Source organism: Microtus ochrogaster, unplaced genomic scaffold, assembly GCF_000317375.1.
Source record: "Microtus ochrogaster isolate Prairie Vole_2 unplaced genomic scaffold, MicOch1.0 UNK7, whole genome shotgun sequence".
NCBI lineage: Eukaryota > Metazoa > Chordata > Mammalia > Rodentia > Cricetidae > Microtus > Microtus ochrogaster.
The window spans coordinates 4,688,572-4,703,008 of record NW_004949105.1 but is presented as its reverse complement, the minus strand read 5'-3'; the positions used below and the strand labels follow the sequence as shown (position 1 = coordinate 4,703,008).

General features: G+C 51.3%; 1 protein-coding gene across 2 annotated transcripts; it reads right to left on the bottom strand.

Moving 5' to 3' along the window:
- Positions 1–1,569: 1,569 nt before the first annotated feature.
- CUNH13orf46 (chromosome unknown C13orf46 homolog) lies at positions 1,570–12,674 on the bottom strand. Of its 2 annotated transcripts, XM_013353426.1 has the most exons (9): positions 12,485–12,674; positions 10,458–10,509; positions 9,503–9,662; positions 9,366–9,413; positions 8,368–8,418; positions 7,119–7,186; positions 5,206–5,284; positions 2,497–2,564; positions 1,570–1,899 (listed from the first exon to the last, which is right to left on the bottom strand). In XM_013353426.1, the coding sequence occupies exons 1-9, from the start codon at positions 12,672–12,674 to the stop codon at positions 1,833–1,835; spliced, it is 783 nt and encodes a 260-aa protein (XP_013208880.1). In that variant the 3' UTR covers positions 1,570–1,832. The 2 variants fall into 2 exon arrangements, with proteins under 2 accessions (XP_013208880.1, XP_005366310.1); XM_005366253.2 differs by lacking the exon at positions 1,570–1,899 and having other exon boundaries at positions 2,503–2,682.
- Between the last annotated feature and the right edge of the window lie 1,763 nt (positions 12,675–14,437).

Below are 14,437 nucleotides of genomic sequence, written 5' to 3'. Positions count from 1 at the left end.
CTGACCAAGGACACAGAACCGTCTGGTGATGGGGGAGTTGATTTCATCCTTGAGCACTCAGGGCTTCTTATTCACGCTATCCAGCCCCTGGTCTATGCTGAGCCTGAGCTCTTTGCTCTCAGTCTAGGTGAGACCACAGATAAAAATCTGATGGCCCTGATGTTACTCCTAGAAAATGAATGGAGGAGAAGATAAGAACTCCTTGGGGAACAGAGCTCTTGGATCAGAAGGGGCGCTACTTGGGTGGGCTAGGCCCTTCAGGAGACAAGGGCCCTTGGCCATGGGATAGATGCCCTTGGAGAATGAAGTCTTTCCCAACATGGCCACTCGAAGTAGGGGTAGGTCCTTCCACAGGGCTAGATGGGTGATGAGCAGGACCAGAGCAGATGAGAGGCCAGCAGCTTGGGGCAAGGGATGGAGCAAGCCTGTGTGTAGCCCATGGAGATGTGTGCTCCACCCCAGTGCTGCTCAGTCTCTGGACTCTGCCTCAGCTTCCTGGCTGCTCCCTGGACCTCAGTTTCCCCATCTGTACAGCAAGGGTCTTCCTTTGAGATGCCTTAAGTTGGCTGAGACCAGGGTCTCCTTCACAGAGACAAACTCCAGCCTCCCCCACCCTTCCAGAATGTTTGCTCACCCCTGGGGAGGGTCCTAAGCCACAGGTCACTTTTGCCAGCTGTGTTCACAGTACGGGAGCCCTGAAAATGTGCCCCAAAGCTAAGGTTATGCGGGAAAGATGCCAAGAATATTGTCAGAATTCAGACCACACTGGGGCTCACACTCCCCACTCAGAAGCTGTCAGTGAATCTCTAACCCCCTGACAAACTCTCCAGGTGTCCTAACCCCAGGAGAATGGCAGGCGCCAAGGAAGCTCACAGGTCACTGTACTTCAGGTCATCAAACGGACTATAATCATCACATCCCCTCGCATCCATAAATTTCTGCTCTCCCCTGGCAATGTAAGGTCCATCCTCCACTGCCCCAGGCTCTCAGTGGGGAATAAGAGGCAGCCTGACTACACAGAGCCTCCCCATGCCACTGGTACCTGTAAGGGGAACTCTGTCTCACGGGTTTGGTTGTCTATTAGCGACTCTAGCATGCCTTCCTGTGTGACATTTGGGCCCGAACTCCTTTCAGGGCACTCAACTGTGCTGTGGTCCCTGTCTGCACATGAGCCAATAACACTTCTAACTAACTTCTTACCGCAAAGGACAACGTGCCTCAGCATCCCGAGGACTCTTTCAGATATGAGTCTGGATTCCCTTCGGACCTCATAGACATCGCTGAATCACTACTTCCTCTGATCCTCCCATCCCAGCTTGGGCTCTACGTTCTACACATATACTGGGGCTGCTCTCAATTATGACTCCAATAGGATCCTGCTCTGGGAAGGAGGCTGAAGACGCCCTACCCTGTCCGCATGCCTCCTAGTGACCAGAAGCACACTATGGGATCAGGCCTCTGCCACACACACACACACACACACACACACACACACACACACACACCCCTGTCATCAAAGATTACCATGTCCTTGGTGAGACCAGGTACTCAGGGCCTCAAATGCACAAGTTTGAGGAATTGTTTCTGCTTTGTTTTGTGTCAGGGAGGGGGAGACACATGAGAAGGTGACTGGGGAGTTCACATCCCCAAGCACCTTAGAGAACCAGGCTTCCAGGTAAAGGGACTAAGGAAGGCTGTGGCCCAGGGCCTGGGGATGCAGGGAGGGTCAGATCAGAGGTAACCTTGGCCCCTCTCCTCTCCAGCTGCAGCCTGTGTACGCCATTGTAACTCCAGCGAAGCCTTCACATTGTGATGTTTCCTTTAGTGAGCAATTAGCTGGAACTTAAGTTCTGGGTGAGCGATGAGGTGGCCAGCCCGTTGAATAGTTGGTTCCTAGGACTGCAAGCCAAGACGGGTGGAAAACTCGAGTCACCAGGGGGCGCCATCAGACAGGCTAAAATCCTGGTCCCGGTGTTGGCACAAATAAGCCTAGAGAGGCCCCAGCGGTGTGGGTGGAGGACAGAGGGGGAGCTGAGGGGAGGTTGGCTGGTTGCCGCAGCAACACGCCCTGCGCAGAGCAGCTGCAATCACAAGTCCACACAGCGGACAGGGCCCCCAACACTGGTGCTCTACCTGCCCCTCAACTCCATGTGTCTCCTGTCCACATGGCTTTAATAACTAGACTAATATTTACCAAAAGACCCTTTTGTGGCTCAAATTAGAAGTATCAAGAGATACTGTTCTGCCCAGCTACAGGCAGGACCCCTAGGGGCATGGATGGACTTGGTCCATATGATGCCTTGTCTCGGTACTGAGTAGCACCTGAAAACGGTCACCAGTGACATGCCTGTTATATACTGTAGAGAGGAAACCTCAGGTGCAGCATGACCTCAGCGTGCACCACAGTCTGCCCCTGACCTGAGTAAGCCTCACGTGCCCTCCCTCTGCGGGGGACCTCTGCCAGAAGGTAACGAGTTTACTCACTTTCCACCTTACCTGTGATTGGTGTTGGGTTGAAGGAGGGTCCCTGCTTTGGGTCTCCGTTGGCTGCTGTCACTCTGGCCCTGCCCATGGAGGGAGGATCATGAAGCTGTTCCAGGCCTGGGCTGTCTTCCCTTAGTCCCCAGAGAGCTCTACTAGTGGCTGAGTCAGAGGGGTCCTGTCCTGAGGTGACTGGTGGTTCTAATAAAGCCAAGGCGTTGTCAGTGCCTGGCTGGGAAGATGAGGCCCAAAGAGGATGGGATCCTTGGGGGTCTGAGTCACTGGGGAGGAGGGCGGGGGGGGGGCTGGTAACTTCCAGGCAGTGGGAGGTGGAACCCTAGAAGCTAGGCTGCCAACTTTCCCTGAATTTCAGCATCACTTGGATCTGAGGAGCTAGTGGCTGTGCTGGACCGTAACGGTAGGTGCCCTTCAACAGTCGCTGGCCACCTGAAGCAGCAACAAGAAAGACCCTGTGGATGAGTGGTTCAGTGTCTTTGCCAACCATGGACACGGGGACAGAATGCAGGCACCTCTTAGTCCTCAAGCACCAGGCCTGTTTCATCTTCCCAGTGAAACTGGCTGCTGCCCAAGCAGAACTGACCTCCTGCCCCCACGCTGAGCCCTCAGCACACAGGTGACCACCCCTTTCTCATCAGGACCTCTTCTCTGAAGGGACAAGTGATGCTAAGAAGCCATACGACTCAGAGTCCAAAGACAGACTGGTACAGAGGCAGGGAAGGGAGACTCGGGTCTCAGGCATGTAGGAATACTCAGATACAAGGCTCAAAGTGGCCCATTTGTTCTCAATGAGTAATGATACCGGAAAGGCTTGCCCTTCCAGCTAGGGGCCTGTGTGGAAACCGATGGGTGGTCCTTCCTCCCTTCTCTACACAACAATGGCCTCCCTGGAAAGTCAATTCCTAAGCCTTGCTCTGAGAGGTTACACTAACCTTCTACAGCTAAAGGACCCCAATTCTTATCTGTACTCCATGTGTACCCAAAGGAAACAGTGGAGACACAGACAAATTACATATCTGTGGCCTGTGCCCCCTGACCTTCGACTTCCAGGTGTCTCATCACATATGTCACATCATGCCTATGTGTACAGAAGCATGGTCATGGAGCATGCCTACACGTGACCTTGTGCATTTGTACTGTGGAAGGGAGCGTGTGTATGAGGTGTGTAAATGCAAATGTGAATACGTGTGCACTGTGCAGTATACGTGCGACTGTCTGATTGTGAACACGTGTGGTATGTAAATGAGGAGCTGAGGAGCATGGCCCTGCACACTCATGAATGAGTGTGTGCATGAGTGTCCCATGTACATATAAACATACCTGTGTGAATGTCGAGCAGGTATGTGGGGGACTCTGGTGACACACGTCTGGTGAGAGGGCAGCTGGGCCCGCTCTTGGGATGAGGGAGGGGCACAGGAGTGGCAGCTGTTGTACCAGTTTGCTCTCCTTCAACTGGTTGAACAAGGTGGAAAGTGTCTGTATATTATCTTCCTTCTGTTCTCACATGGCTGTCCTGGGTTCCTGTCTGGAACCTGGGTATCAGCTCTGAGCATTCTCCCCGAGGAGTTCAGACTCCTTGTCTTCAGGTCAAAATGTCTAGATGGTCCAGAGGCCTTGGCATCCTGGCATCTATCACTTGGGACTACGACTGTGGTAGCCACTGAGAAAGAATCTGGCTCTAGCATCAGGTTGGGAAGACAGCTGGCCTGACGGGGGCTGTGACGGCCCCTGACTCAACTTGCCTGGGCTGGGGGTTTGTTCCTCGAGCATTAGATAGCTTCTCTGCTATCCTTCCACATTTAACATGTATCTGTGGGGAAAACAAAGCTCGGGATACTGGATAGGTGAGAATATTGAGTTCCTACACCTGGTGAAGGACCATCTCTCTCCTGGTTTAGAAGCACTGGAAGCACATGGCCATGGTCAGACCTAAAGATAGGAGTTCTCTGTGTGGGTTTGCTTTGTTTTGTTTTGTTTTGTTTTTTCGAGACAGGGTTTCTCTGTAGCTTTGGTGCCTGTCCTGGAACTAGCTCTTGTAGACCAGGCTGGCCTCGAACTCCCAGAGATCCGCCTACCTCTGCCTCCCGAGTGCTGGGATTAAAGGCGTGCGCCACCACCGCCCGGCAATACTGGGGTTCTTGTTTCTCCAGTTTACCAGGGCCTGTGTCCAGCAACAAGTAAAGAGGAGACCCAGGCTCCTGGGCATCCCTGACCTTATCCTACAGGGACCTTGGCACCCACCATGCCTTCCCCTGAGCACCATGTTCCATCATGAGTTTGGGCCCACAGGAGCCTCTATATGTTTCCAGGACCTGCAGGGTAGAGGACGACCCTAGGACTAGGGCATGCCAGCATTGTCCGCCATTACTGGGAGGTGCCTATGGAAGACATAGCCACTTTCCTGCCTCTGTCCACATCCCATGGAAGAAGAACATGATCCACAAACATCCTCTTGTCTCTGGTGGCCAGGGCGTACACCGGGTGGTGTGCATGCCCCTTCCCCAAGCATTCAGAGGTTTAAGCGGACTGGAGGGGTCTTAGCAGACTAGGGAGTCTATGCACCACTGTTCTTTCTCTCAGCTGTGGCTAACCTTGCAAGATGGAAATGGAACCCCAGGGAATTGGTCAGAGGGGCCCTGGAGTGAGCACACCACCCCTGGGCTCCTAGCTGCTCAGACCCTTCCCTGCCCTCCAGGTCTTGACTACCTTTTCCAGAGTGTTGATAGTGTCCCTTGCTTTCTTCTTTGTGGAATATGGGATGCAGCACACCCAGCTGGTCCTTGTCCTGGATGCCAAGAACATGAGGGAGTAAGAAGACCCTCTCTGCCCTGTCACACACCAACCTCCTAGACGGCAGCCCCCACCCCACACTCTCAAACCCCCGCAGCTCCCACTCTGCAAGGCCCACGGCAGCAGGGCACTCCCCCAGCAAGCTACATCTCAATTCCAAAGCTCGCCATTCATTTCTGTCCTTCGGGAACCCAGGTCTCTTATTCTCTGTCTAGAGGGACTCTTAAAAGACATCCTCCAGGTAGCAAGGTGGAGGTGGAGAGAGGTAACCTTCATGTATGTTCCTGCCATAGGAGACGGTGGTTCCCATTATGTATGTCATAGGTGGCGGCAGTTCCCACTATTATGGTGAAGGTAATCACCCAGCTCATAATCAAAGCTGCACAACTGGGCAGCAAAACGTTGTTGGTGCATAGTTGGCCCATCTTACTGAGGGATCCTGGGAATAAAATTGGAAATTAAAGAGGTGAGAGGTGCAGATGGGTGTCACGGCTCCTGTCCTGACCAGGTTATGTACAGAACCCTCATCCCTAACAAGTGACTGCCAGCACTCAGGGTTACTTTGACACCTACCCTACCTAGGATAGTGAGCATTAGAGATTGCAAACCAGACCCAGACAATGGACTTAACTGTCTCTCAAGCCAAATTGTAAAGTCAACCCTTTGTCTGTGGTTAAATCCATCCAAGAAAGAGTGAGGGGAAAATCCCTTGGAGAAGACTTGCCTCTGTCAAGTCCGGGCTGGGGAGTGTGACATACATGGACTATACACGGGGAGTGTGACATGGGCATCCTGATATCTTGGTAACATTTGATATGATCACCTGTCGTGGCCTGGTCATGTGGAGGTCAGTCAGGGAGACTTCCCAGTGAGGATGACCAGACGTCACTGATTCCTTTCCCAGGCCAGAAGCTTGAAGCAAAGGTGGCAATCACCATGACCATATTTCCCCAACTGCCCTCCAGATAGAGGGCTAAGTGGAGTGTGACCAAGGAGCAGAGCCTATGGGTGACTTATGGCCCAGAGGCAACCATTACCCCACATGAACCCAGCTTCTGCCCGAGTGTGACATTAAAGATTATGCAGCCCAGTAGGATTAGGGGTGATTCTAAAACTCCCCTCTTCTATGTTATTCTGTTCCTCATGATGTGAATTCCTTTATGACCACAAGCCAGTTTAACAAATCTAATAGAGAAATTTTACCTTGAAAACCCAAGTAAATAAGACAAGACCCTAACAAAGACATTAATTCTGAGGGGGTGGGAATTTGAGTAACTATTGTGTTCCCTCCGTTTCTCTGTATTGTCAGAAATGAAGTAAAATTAGATCCATGGGCCAGAGGCAAGTGCTTGCCTGGATCCCAATGCCCTTCTTCGTGGCTGATGCCTCTGGACCTCAGGAAGCTGTGAAGCTTTGCCGGTCTATCCAGGGGCATAAGTTTCAGGACCAGTGTGCAAAACCCTGTACTCCTAAACCCAGCTATGAGAGGCTATCTCTCCCTGATGGCATCCAGGGCCTTGCTAACTCTCTACAGTTAAATGCTACACCTTTACCTTCTGCTTTGGTCATTTTGCTGATAAGATGAGGAGATGTGGTTTGGTGGTGGAGTGAGATATGGCTCCTGGTAAATTTGTTCCCAAGCTCTGAGAAAGTTTACCATATTGCCACTTGTTCCTTAGCCCCTCGGGTCCCCATAATCAACTGACTTATGCATGGCTTAGGGGATGGAGGGAAGGCAGAAGGCACAGAGCTGTCACCATCGGAGTCTGTGGTAGGAATGTCACCCTGATAAGCAGCCCCATCTAAGTTATCCCTGAAGCAATACTCACTCATCCTCTGACAAGTCCCCTGTGTCCATCGGGGGCCTCTTCTCTTCCCTCAAGGCACAGGTGATTATCTGTGGGAGGAGGCAGAACAACCTATGGGACCCTCCCAAGAAACAGATAGGGACAGAGAAAGCCAGTCCACTATGGTTCTGTATGTCCTCCTTCCAAACAGTTCTCTGTTGAGTGGGGGTGCCCAACAGAGGACTCTGGCTCCTTGTGTGAGCCTCCCTGACTCCTGGGCTACAGGTGGAGAGAACTGGCCCCTTGGCCTACTTTGGCTACTGGATGACCTTTCTGGAGTCCTTAGAACTCAGGGCCCCATGAGCGGCTTCATAGGGACACAGTGTGATTCAGAAGCTAAAGGTATAGATAGGTGTAATCTGGAAAGTAGCCAACCTTCAGGTACTCCTTAAATTTGTCAACTGAGAACTTCAGAAGTCACCCAAAAAGACATCTGCTAATTACAGCAGGGAACTGGAGGGAGACTCCAAATAACTATGTTGATGAGCCACTGAGAAAATCTCATCATTTTACGGATAATGATGATGGTGATGTAATAATGATGTCAATTATAACCATGACGGTGACTATGTGATGGGGATATTGATAATGATGGTCGTGATACTAGCGCTGATGATGGTGGTGATAGTGATGATGACCATGTCAGTGCGGTCAACAGCGGTGGTGATGGTGACAAGGATGTCAAGGGTGAAAATACGATGGTGATAGCGGTAGTAACAGCAATGGTTGTTGGAATAGTGATAATGTTGATGGTTGTGATTGCAGTGATACCCGTGGTGACGATAGTGGTGGTACTGTTGGCAATGGTGATGATAACAGTGTGGTGATAATGGTGGTGATATTGGCAATACCTCATACCAAGGCCACAGCCTGGAGATGTGGGTATACGCTTTTCCCATGGTGGAACAACTCAAGCACAAGAGGTTGATGAGCACTTTGAGCAGTTACTGATAAAGCCATGTATCTCTTGTTCTCTCTGCCTCTCTGAGATTCCCTTAGAAGCTCTCGGTACCCAAGGACCCAAGGAGGGAGGGAGGGGGGGACACAGGTGTTTTTCTTCTACTCCCAGTCAGTCCTCATCAGTAGCACCAAGGATATTCCCTAGAACTTCTGGCCTTGGGTCTCGGCCTCACCCTTCATGTGCCTGTTACGCTTCCTCCCCTGCCCCCAATGGTATGGGTGCTCTCCTAGTGGGGAGTTTGGGTTTCTGGTCTGGAGGGTTTTACTGTACCTCCTCCTCAGTATGGTCTCCAAGGTCAATCTCCACAAACACAGATGGTTTCTACGGAGGAAACAATAATTTAGGAGAGATCTTGGAAGGAGCTGCAGAGTTCTGCCTTGTAGACCTGTGGTCTGGATGGCCCCACCAGACGCTGGTGATGACAGAGGCCCCTGTGAAGCTTGGAGGACCACGGCAGCACAGAGAGCAGGGGCCAGAAGGCAAGCTCTGGGCAGATGAGGAGCAGCATGACCTTCTCACCCGTTTCTACTCAGTGGAAACAGGTTCTTGAGATTCTGAGAGTGTCTACATCCTTCAAGTGACAAGGCCACTGTGGAGTCCTGGGGGATCCCTCCCCAGCCCTGATCTACAGGAACACATGGCTCACCTCCGTACACTTACCTAGAGTCATGCTTCACCGAGACAAGATCTACTCTCTAAGGTGGGCTAGCTCACAATATGCCAACTCAGCCTCTGTTTGACACTTCGGCTGGCCCAGAAACTTGTCAAGGACTATCTGCTGTGAAGTCCTGGTGAAAAAGGTGTCCCACTGTCCCTGTTCTCTATAACATGGTCTGGGAAGGAGGATAAAGCTACCTTCCTTCATGAAGGCCACCATGAAATTCATAATTAAGTATGGTACTTGCACAGAAGATGTATAAGATGTATCTCAGAGACCAAGGTCAGGGGTGTCTTTGGTCAGCACCCCTGGGTGAGATGCTCTGGGTGGGGTATTATTATTCTGGGTGAAGTTCAATTGGAAGGGGAAATCTCAAGATCCACACCTTTAGTGATTTCATTGTTTGGCAAGCTAGGGCAGGATGCTGTAGGTTCAGGCAAAGAGGCCCAGAGCTTGCTCCCTGAACCAATTTCTAGCCCAGTCAGATAGAAGAGCACCTGTTCAGATGGTTTTAAGGATTCCAAGTCTATGGTGTGCAGAGCCCACCAGGAGTTGCATATGGACAGATTTGCTCATCTTAACGCCTGTGGCTAGAGTAAGAAGTGCTTGCCTGCTTTTCTAGAAGGTTATTCAGCTTCATGGACTCTGGCTCCTGCTCCTACAAGTCAAAGAAGACACCAACAGGTGAGTACAGGGGAGGCCGTGCAGGAGGCCAGAGTGCACAGAGCGGCCAGAGGCCAGCCTGACCTCGGCCACTGAGGTGCGTCTTCCTTTGCGGGCACCGTCCTTTTCTGATGTGCTGGCCTCTGAGTTGCTCTTCTCCGGCTCCGACTTCCCACACTTTTGGTCCAGTGTTCTGGGCTCATCCTGGTTCCTTTTATTCCTGTCTTCCTCTAGGCTCACCTGACTGGAGATAAGTCGGTAGGTTAGGCATCAAAAAAAGCCGTTTGGAATAAGTGTTATGACAGGAATCAGTTGCTGTCTCTCTGGCTGCTTCCCTAATGCTTGGAGTGAGGTAAGCCTGTGTGCCCTTTGGGAGACAACTCATTTTGTCTGGAGACACCAGCTCCACTCCCTACAGGCTTATGAGGCATGATGGTACCTAATTCTGCCAACCAATGGAGCCTTCAGCAACTTTAGTCGCCAACATCCCCCTCACTGTTTTCTGGTCTAGCACCTTCCACCGGTGCTTGCTCATGGGAAGCCCTCTGTAAACAGGCAGCCTGACCTGTGCCTGGTCCATGGCAAATAGACTTTGGGATCTGAGAAAAGCCCTTGGGTTCAATGACTTTGAAGCCCCATGGAAGGCAGGATGGTAGGCAGTGCAGAGGGATGGCTGCGTGTTAGGTGACCAGACAGCTGTTCTATCTGACCATTGGGAGTCTGGTTATACAGCCTCCCCATTCAGCAAGGACACCTTAATGGACCCAACTGACATGAGACAGGGTGGAGTTTCCTTTCTGGAAGAGGCACATGGAGATACTTCTTGAGACACTTCCCCCAAGTTGGCTGGATGCCAGAACAGGACCAGGCAGAAGGGCTGCCTAGGAAGTGAGCAGGGCTGCCCGCACTTCTGAGACACACGATGGTGGGTTCTGGTTTTATGGGTCCCTTAGATAAGTCCCGACCCATAGGAAGGGCTCCATCCCTGCTCCCCACTGCCCCAACCCTCCCATTTCAGAAGAGAGTGCCTTCCACTTACCAGGAGGTATCATCCGTGTCACTTCTTGGATCTTTACCTTGGTCCTCAGAGTCTGAGGAGCAAGGGAAGTTGGTTAGCATCCCACGGTATGATGGCTCCCACACCCAGGCCTTCCCACAGTTCACCAACCCACTGGTTCACTGTCCTGCCTAGCACTCCTCAGGGCAGGCTCCAGGCCAGCTTGAGCGTGAACAGTCATGGCTAAAGAGAATTCTTTCCACATCTGCTTCTTTGACCATCCTCACAGTGCACTTGCATTTTTTCCCTAGTCCAGCACCTTCCATGCCTGGGCTGGAGCTTTGAGCCTGCTTCATGCGTAGTTGTGAAAGCCCAATCCTTACTCTGTTCTTCTGTGACCCAGACTTGGCATTCATGGCTTCCTGCAATACACTCACGGGTCCCCAAATCTTCCTTATCTCAACACTGATTACGGGAATGGAAGGAGTCAAGGAAAAGAGACCCTCACAAGATGGCGACTTGCTCTAGACAGAATGGCTTGTCAGGAAACATCCTGGCCACTGAGGCCTCCTAACTCTGAGGGCCATCACTGGGGTGATCTTAACTATCCTCTATCCCATGGGGCAGGAGGTACCTTGAATGTGTTCAAGATTGAGGAGACCCTAACAAGTAGCCATGAAACATGAATTCCCAGCTTCAGGGCAATGACTGCAGGGAAGTGTGCCAAGGGATCCTGGGAGCACTACTTGGTCTGTGAGCTTCCCCCACACATGCATACTTCTTCTGCATGGAGCTTCCTCCCCTCAGCTTCCAGGGATCTGGCAGCTCATCTAATATGAAGAGCCATGAACAGATGACTCATTGAGGCCCCATTCTGTTCAATTCCCCCAGTGTTGCTGTCGGGGCCAGACCTCAGCATGGATGGCTGGTACAATCTGAACCCCACAGTGGCTTTGGGATTCAGACAGAAGCCCCAAAACGTTAAAGAAGAGTTCTGGTAAAAACCAAGCCCAGAGACTGGGCTGAGGGCTGCCCTGTTCTGGATGGTGCCCTAACAGAACTGGCAAGCCCTTTCCTTGGGTTTAGTGTCCAGGCTAGTTGATGCCAGTGCAGGAGACACTTCCTCACCAGCCGGTCCTCTTCTCTTTCCATCCACTCCAGTCCTCCATCCCAGCGCTGCCCTTCATAGAGATGCTAGGTGCGTCTAAGCTGCCCCCTTCCTATAAGGGAACCTGTCCCCTCCTGTGCTCAGCACATCTGGCCTTGGCCTGTGCCACGTTACCCCTCTCTCAGGAGACCTCATGCCTATCCCTCTGTTGTCTGCAGTGGGGGACTCAGACTTGTGGGCATCTGTGGTTAGAAGCTGCCTGCCCAACAGAGAGAAGCAGGAGACTGAGGCCAAAAGCTCTCTTCGTGTGTGTGTGTGTGTGTGTGTGTGTGTGTGTGTGTGTGACACAGCTTTGCACGATAGCTCAAACCAACGGGTCAGAATGATGAGAGGAGGAGAGCTCTCTAGAAGGGTTCCTGGTGACTTAAACACTTCCAGAAAAATTTAAAAATGGACTGGCAGGGCTGGAGAAATGCTGTTAAAGGCACTGGCTGCTCTTCTACAGGCCCAGGGTTTGGTTCCCAGCACTCACGTGGGGCTCATAACTCTAATTCCAATCCTAGGGGATCCAAAGCTCTCTTCTGTTCTCCACAGCACTGCATGTACACAGTGCACAGGCATACATGCTGGCAAAGTACCCGCACATACAAAGATCTCTGTCAGCCCCACCTGAGCATACGGGGATACATGCACCTATGATTTAGAAGATGCTATTAGGGGAACCTTCTAGTCCTGATCCTGCCTGTGAAGTGGACTTAGCAAAGAGCAGTCATGAGAAAGGTAGGATTTCCATCGCTTGGTGCAGTTGTGTGGTTAGAAGCCAGTGACTTCTCCTTACAGGAATATGCCTTGCACGTTGGTGTGCAAACTGTCTGTGTTCATTTGTACACAAACTGATTTCTTGAAGTAGGGCCAGGTCCGGCCTGCCCTCCCAGCCCACCAAGAGAGAGCCACCCCCTACCTAGCTCCTTGCGTAGTAGCTTCCTGATGTAGACTGGTAGATCCCCCTTCTGGTGCAAGCCACCCACACTCCTGCTCCTCTGGAGTTCAGACCCCTCGCTGGCCACTTTGAGGTATCCAGGGGCTATTCCTGAGGTCAGGGCCCCAGGGCCAGGCCTGTGCCTCCTGTGAGTGGCAGGATCCTTTTCCATCCTGACCCAGAGGGGAGGAGGAAGCCACCAGCGCAGCCTCAGACCGAAGGCATCTCTGCCAGCCTCTCTCCCTGTCTCTCCTCCAGCAAAGTGGCCCAGAGCATGCTCAATCCCCGTTGCTATGGCGCTGCTGTGACATCACAAGTCAGAGCTGAATGCTGAGGGCCACCCCAGAGGTCTCTGCAGGCTCCAGGTTTTTTTGTTTTTGAGTGATTTCGTGTTGGCCACTTTCCTGTACTTCATGCCTCACACGTGTGCTCCTGACGCCCGTGTGGTCTCTCCTTTGGACATCTTCCTTTTCCTTCAGAGATGAGGACGGCAGGGTGAAAAGTCCAGAAAATGAATAAAGGGTTCTGGGGCAGCGTGATTGGATCTACATCCAGGCCAATGGGTCAGACTCGCCACCGGGAGGAGGACTTGGTGGAAGATAATTTGATGATTTAAATTACACTGACATAAACATCTGCCTATACAGGACCACAGCCTGGATGACTTCAAATGGAAAAATGTCTCCCAGTCGAAGGCTGGAGGGTAAGACCAAGGAAGGGCAGGGCTGGCTTCCATGCAGCCTCTCTTAGGGTCACAGATGTTATCTTAAGGTGCTGTCCCTTGAATCCGTGTCTTCATCTCTTCTTTGAAGAAGGAACACTGGATTGTGGCTCCCCCTAGTGTCAACGTAACATACACTTATCCCCTTAAAGGGGATAAAAGCTTACTCTGGAGCTAAATACAAGTGACCACCGCCTCAGAACACATTCAAATTCCATGGACCAACAGCTGGAAAACTTTTTCTCTTTCAAATTTATGTGTGTCGGGGGGATATAGCCCACGTGGGTGCAGGTGCTGGTATGGTCCAGGAAAGGGTGCTGGGTCCCAGGAGTTGCAGTTACAGGCCGTTGTGAGTCATTAGATCTGAGTGCTGAGAACACTCTGCGCTGAGCAATCTCCAGTCTCCAGAGCTTTTATATTAGCAGGACAAAGAAAACCATAAACAAAAGTACTTTTCAAATACATTTTCAAATGGAGGAAGCATTAAATAGATGCTACAAAAGTCAAGGGACTCCAGCTTGACCTCAGCTGCTATCTGGTGGCGGCCGCAGCCTTTTGGTTGGGGAAACCAGAGCTTTGTGAATGCACAGGTTGTTAGGTCAGACATAGAAGGTAGGCAAGAAATGGCTATTAAAGTGTCTAAATATAGCCCAAGATAAACATTCCAACCTCGCCACAACTACTGGGCTTCTTATCAGTTAACAAGCTTTACAGATGTCCGATGTAAGGTGTCATTCTTTCTAGGAACTTTGATTCACGCGAGTGACCTTAATTCAGTTGCCTAACTTTCCAAGAGCCCCCTTCTCAAACAGTCAGGCCTGAGGTCCCTGGTGTTTGGTCCTCAGCAAATGATGGCGGGGGGTGGGGCTGGCACAACTTGATCTAACGTAGACCAACAGAAGATCCCTGGTTCACTGTTCAAGTACAGCATCATCTAGAGCTACCATGCTGGGAGGAGGGGCATCCTGACTCTCCAGGGCTTTTGATTGGGCCTTCTGAGATCAAACTGACTTAAGGTATATTTAGCAGGAAAAAAAGTATATGAATTTATTTTCCTGGCTGGGATCCTACACTGGTTAGTCTTTGTCAGCTTGACACACAAACACATCAGCATTAAGCAATAAGCCTTCCTTTGTGGTTTGTACCCAAGATATTAATATTAATATCACAATAGAAAACACAGTTTAGCTTTTAAACATCCCACGGTCTTCTAA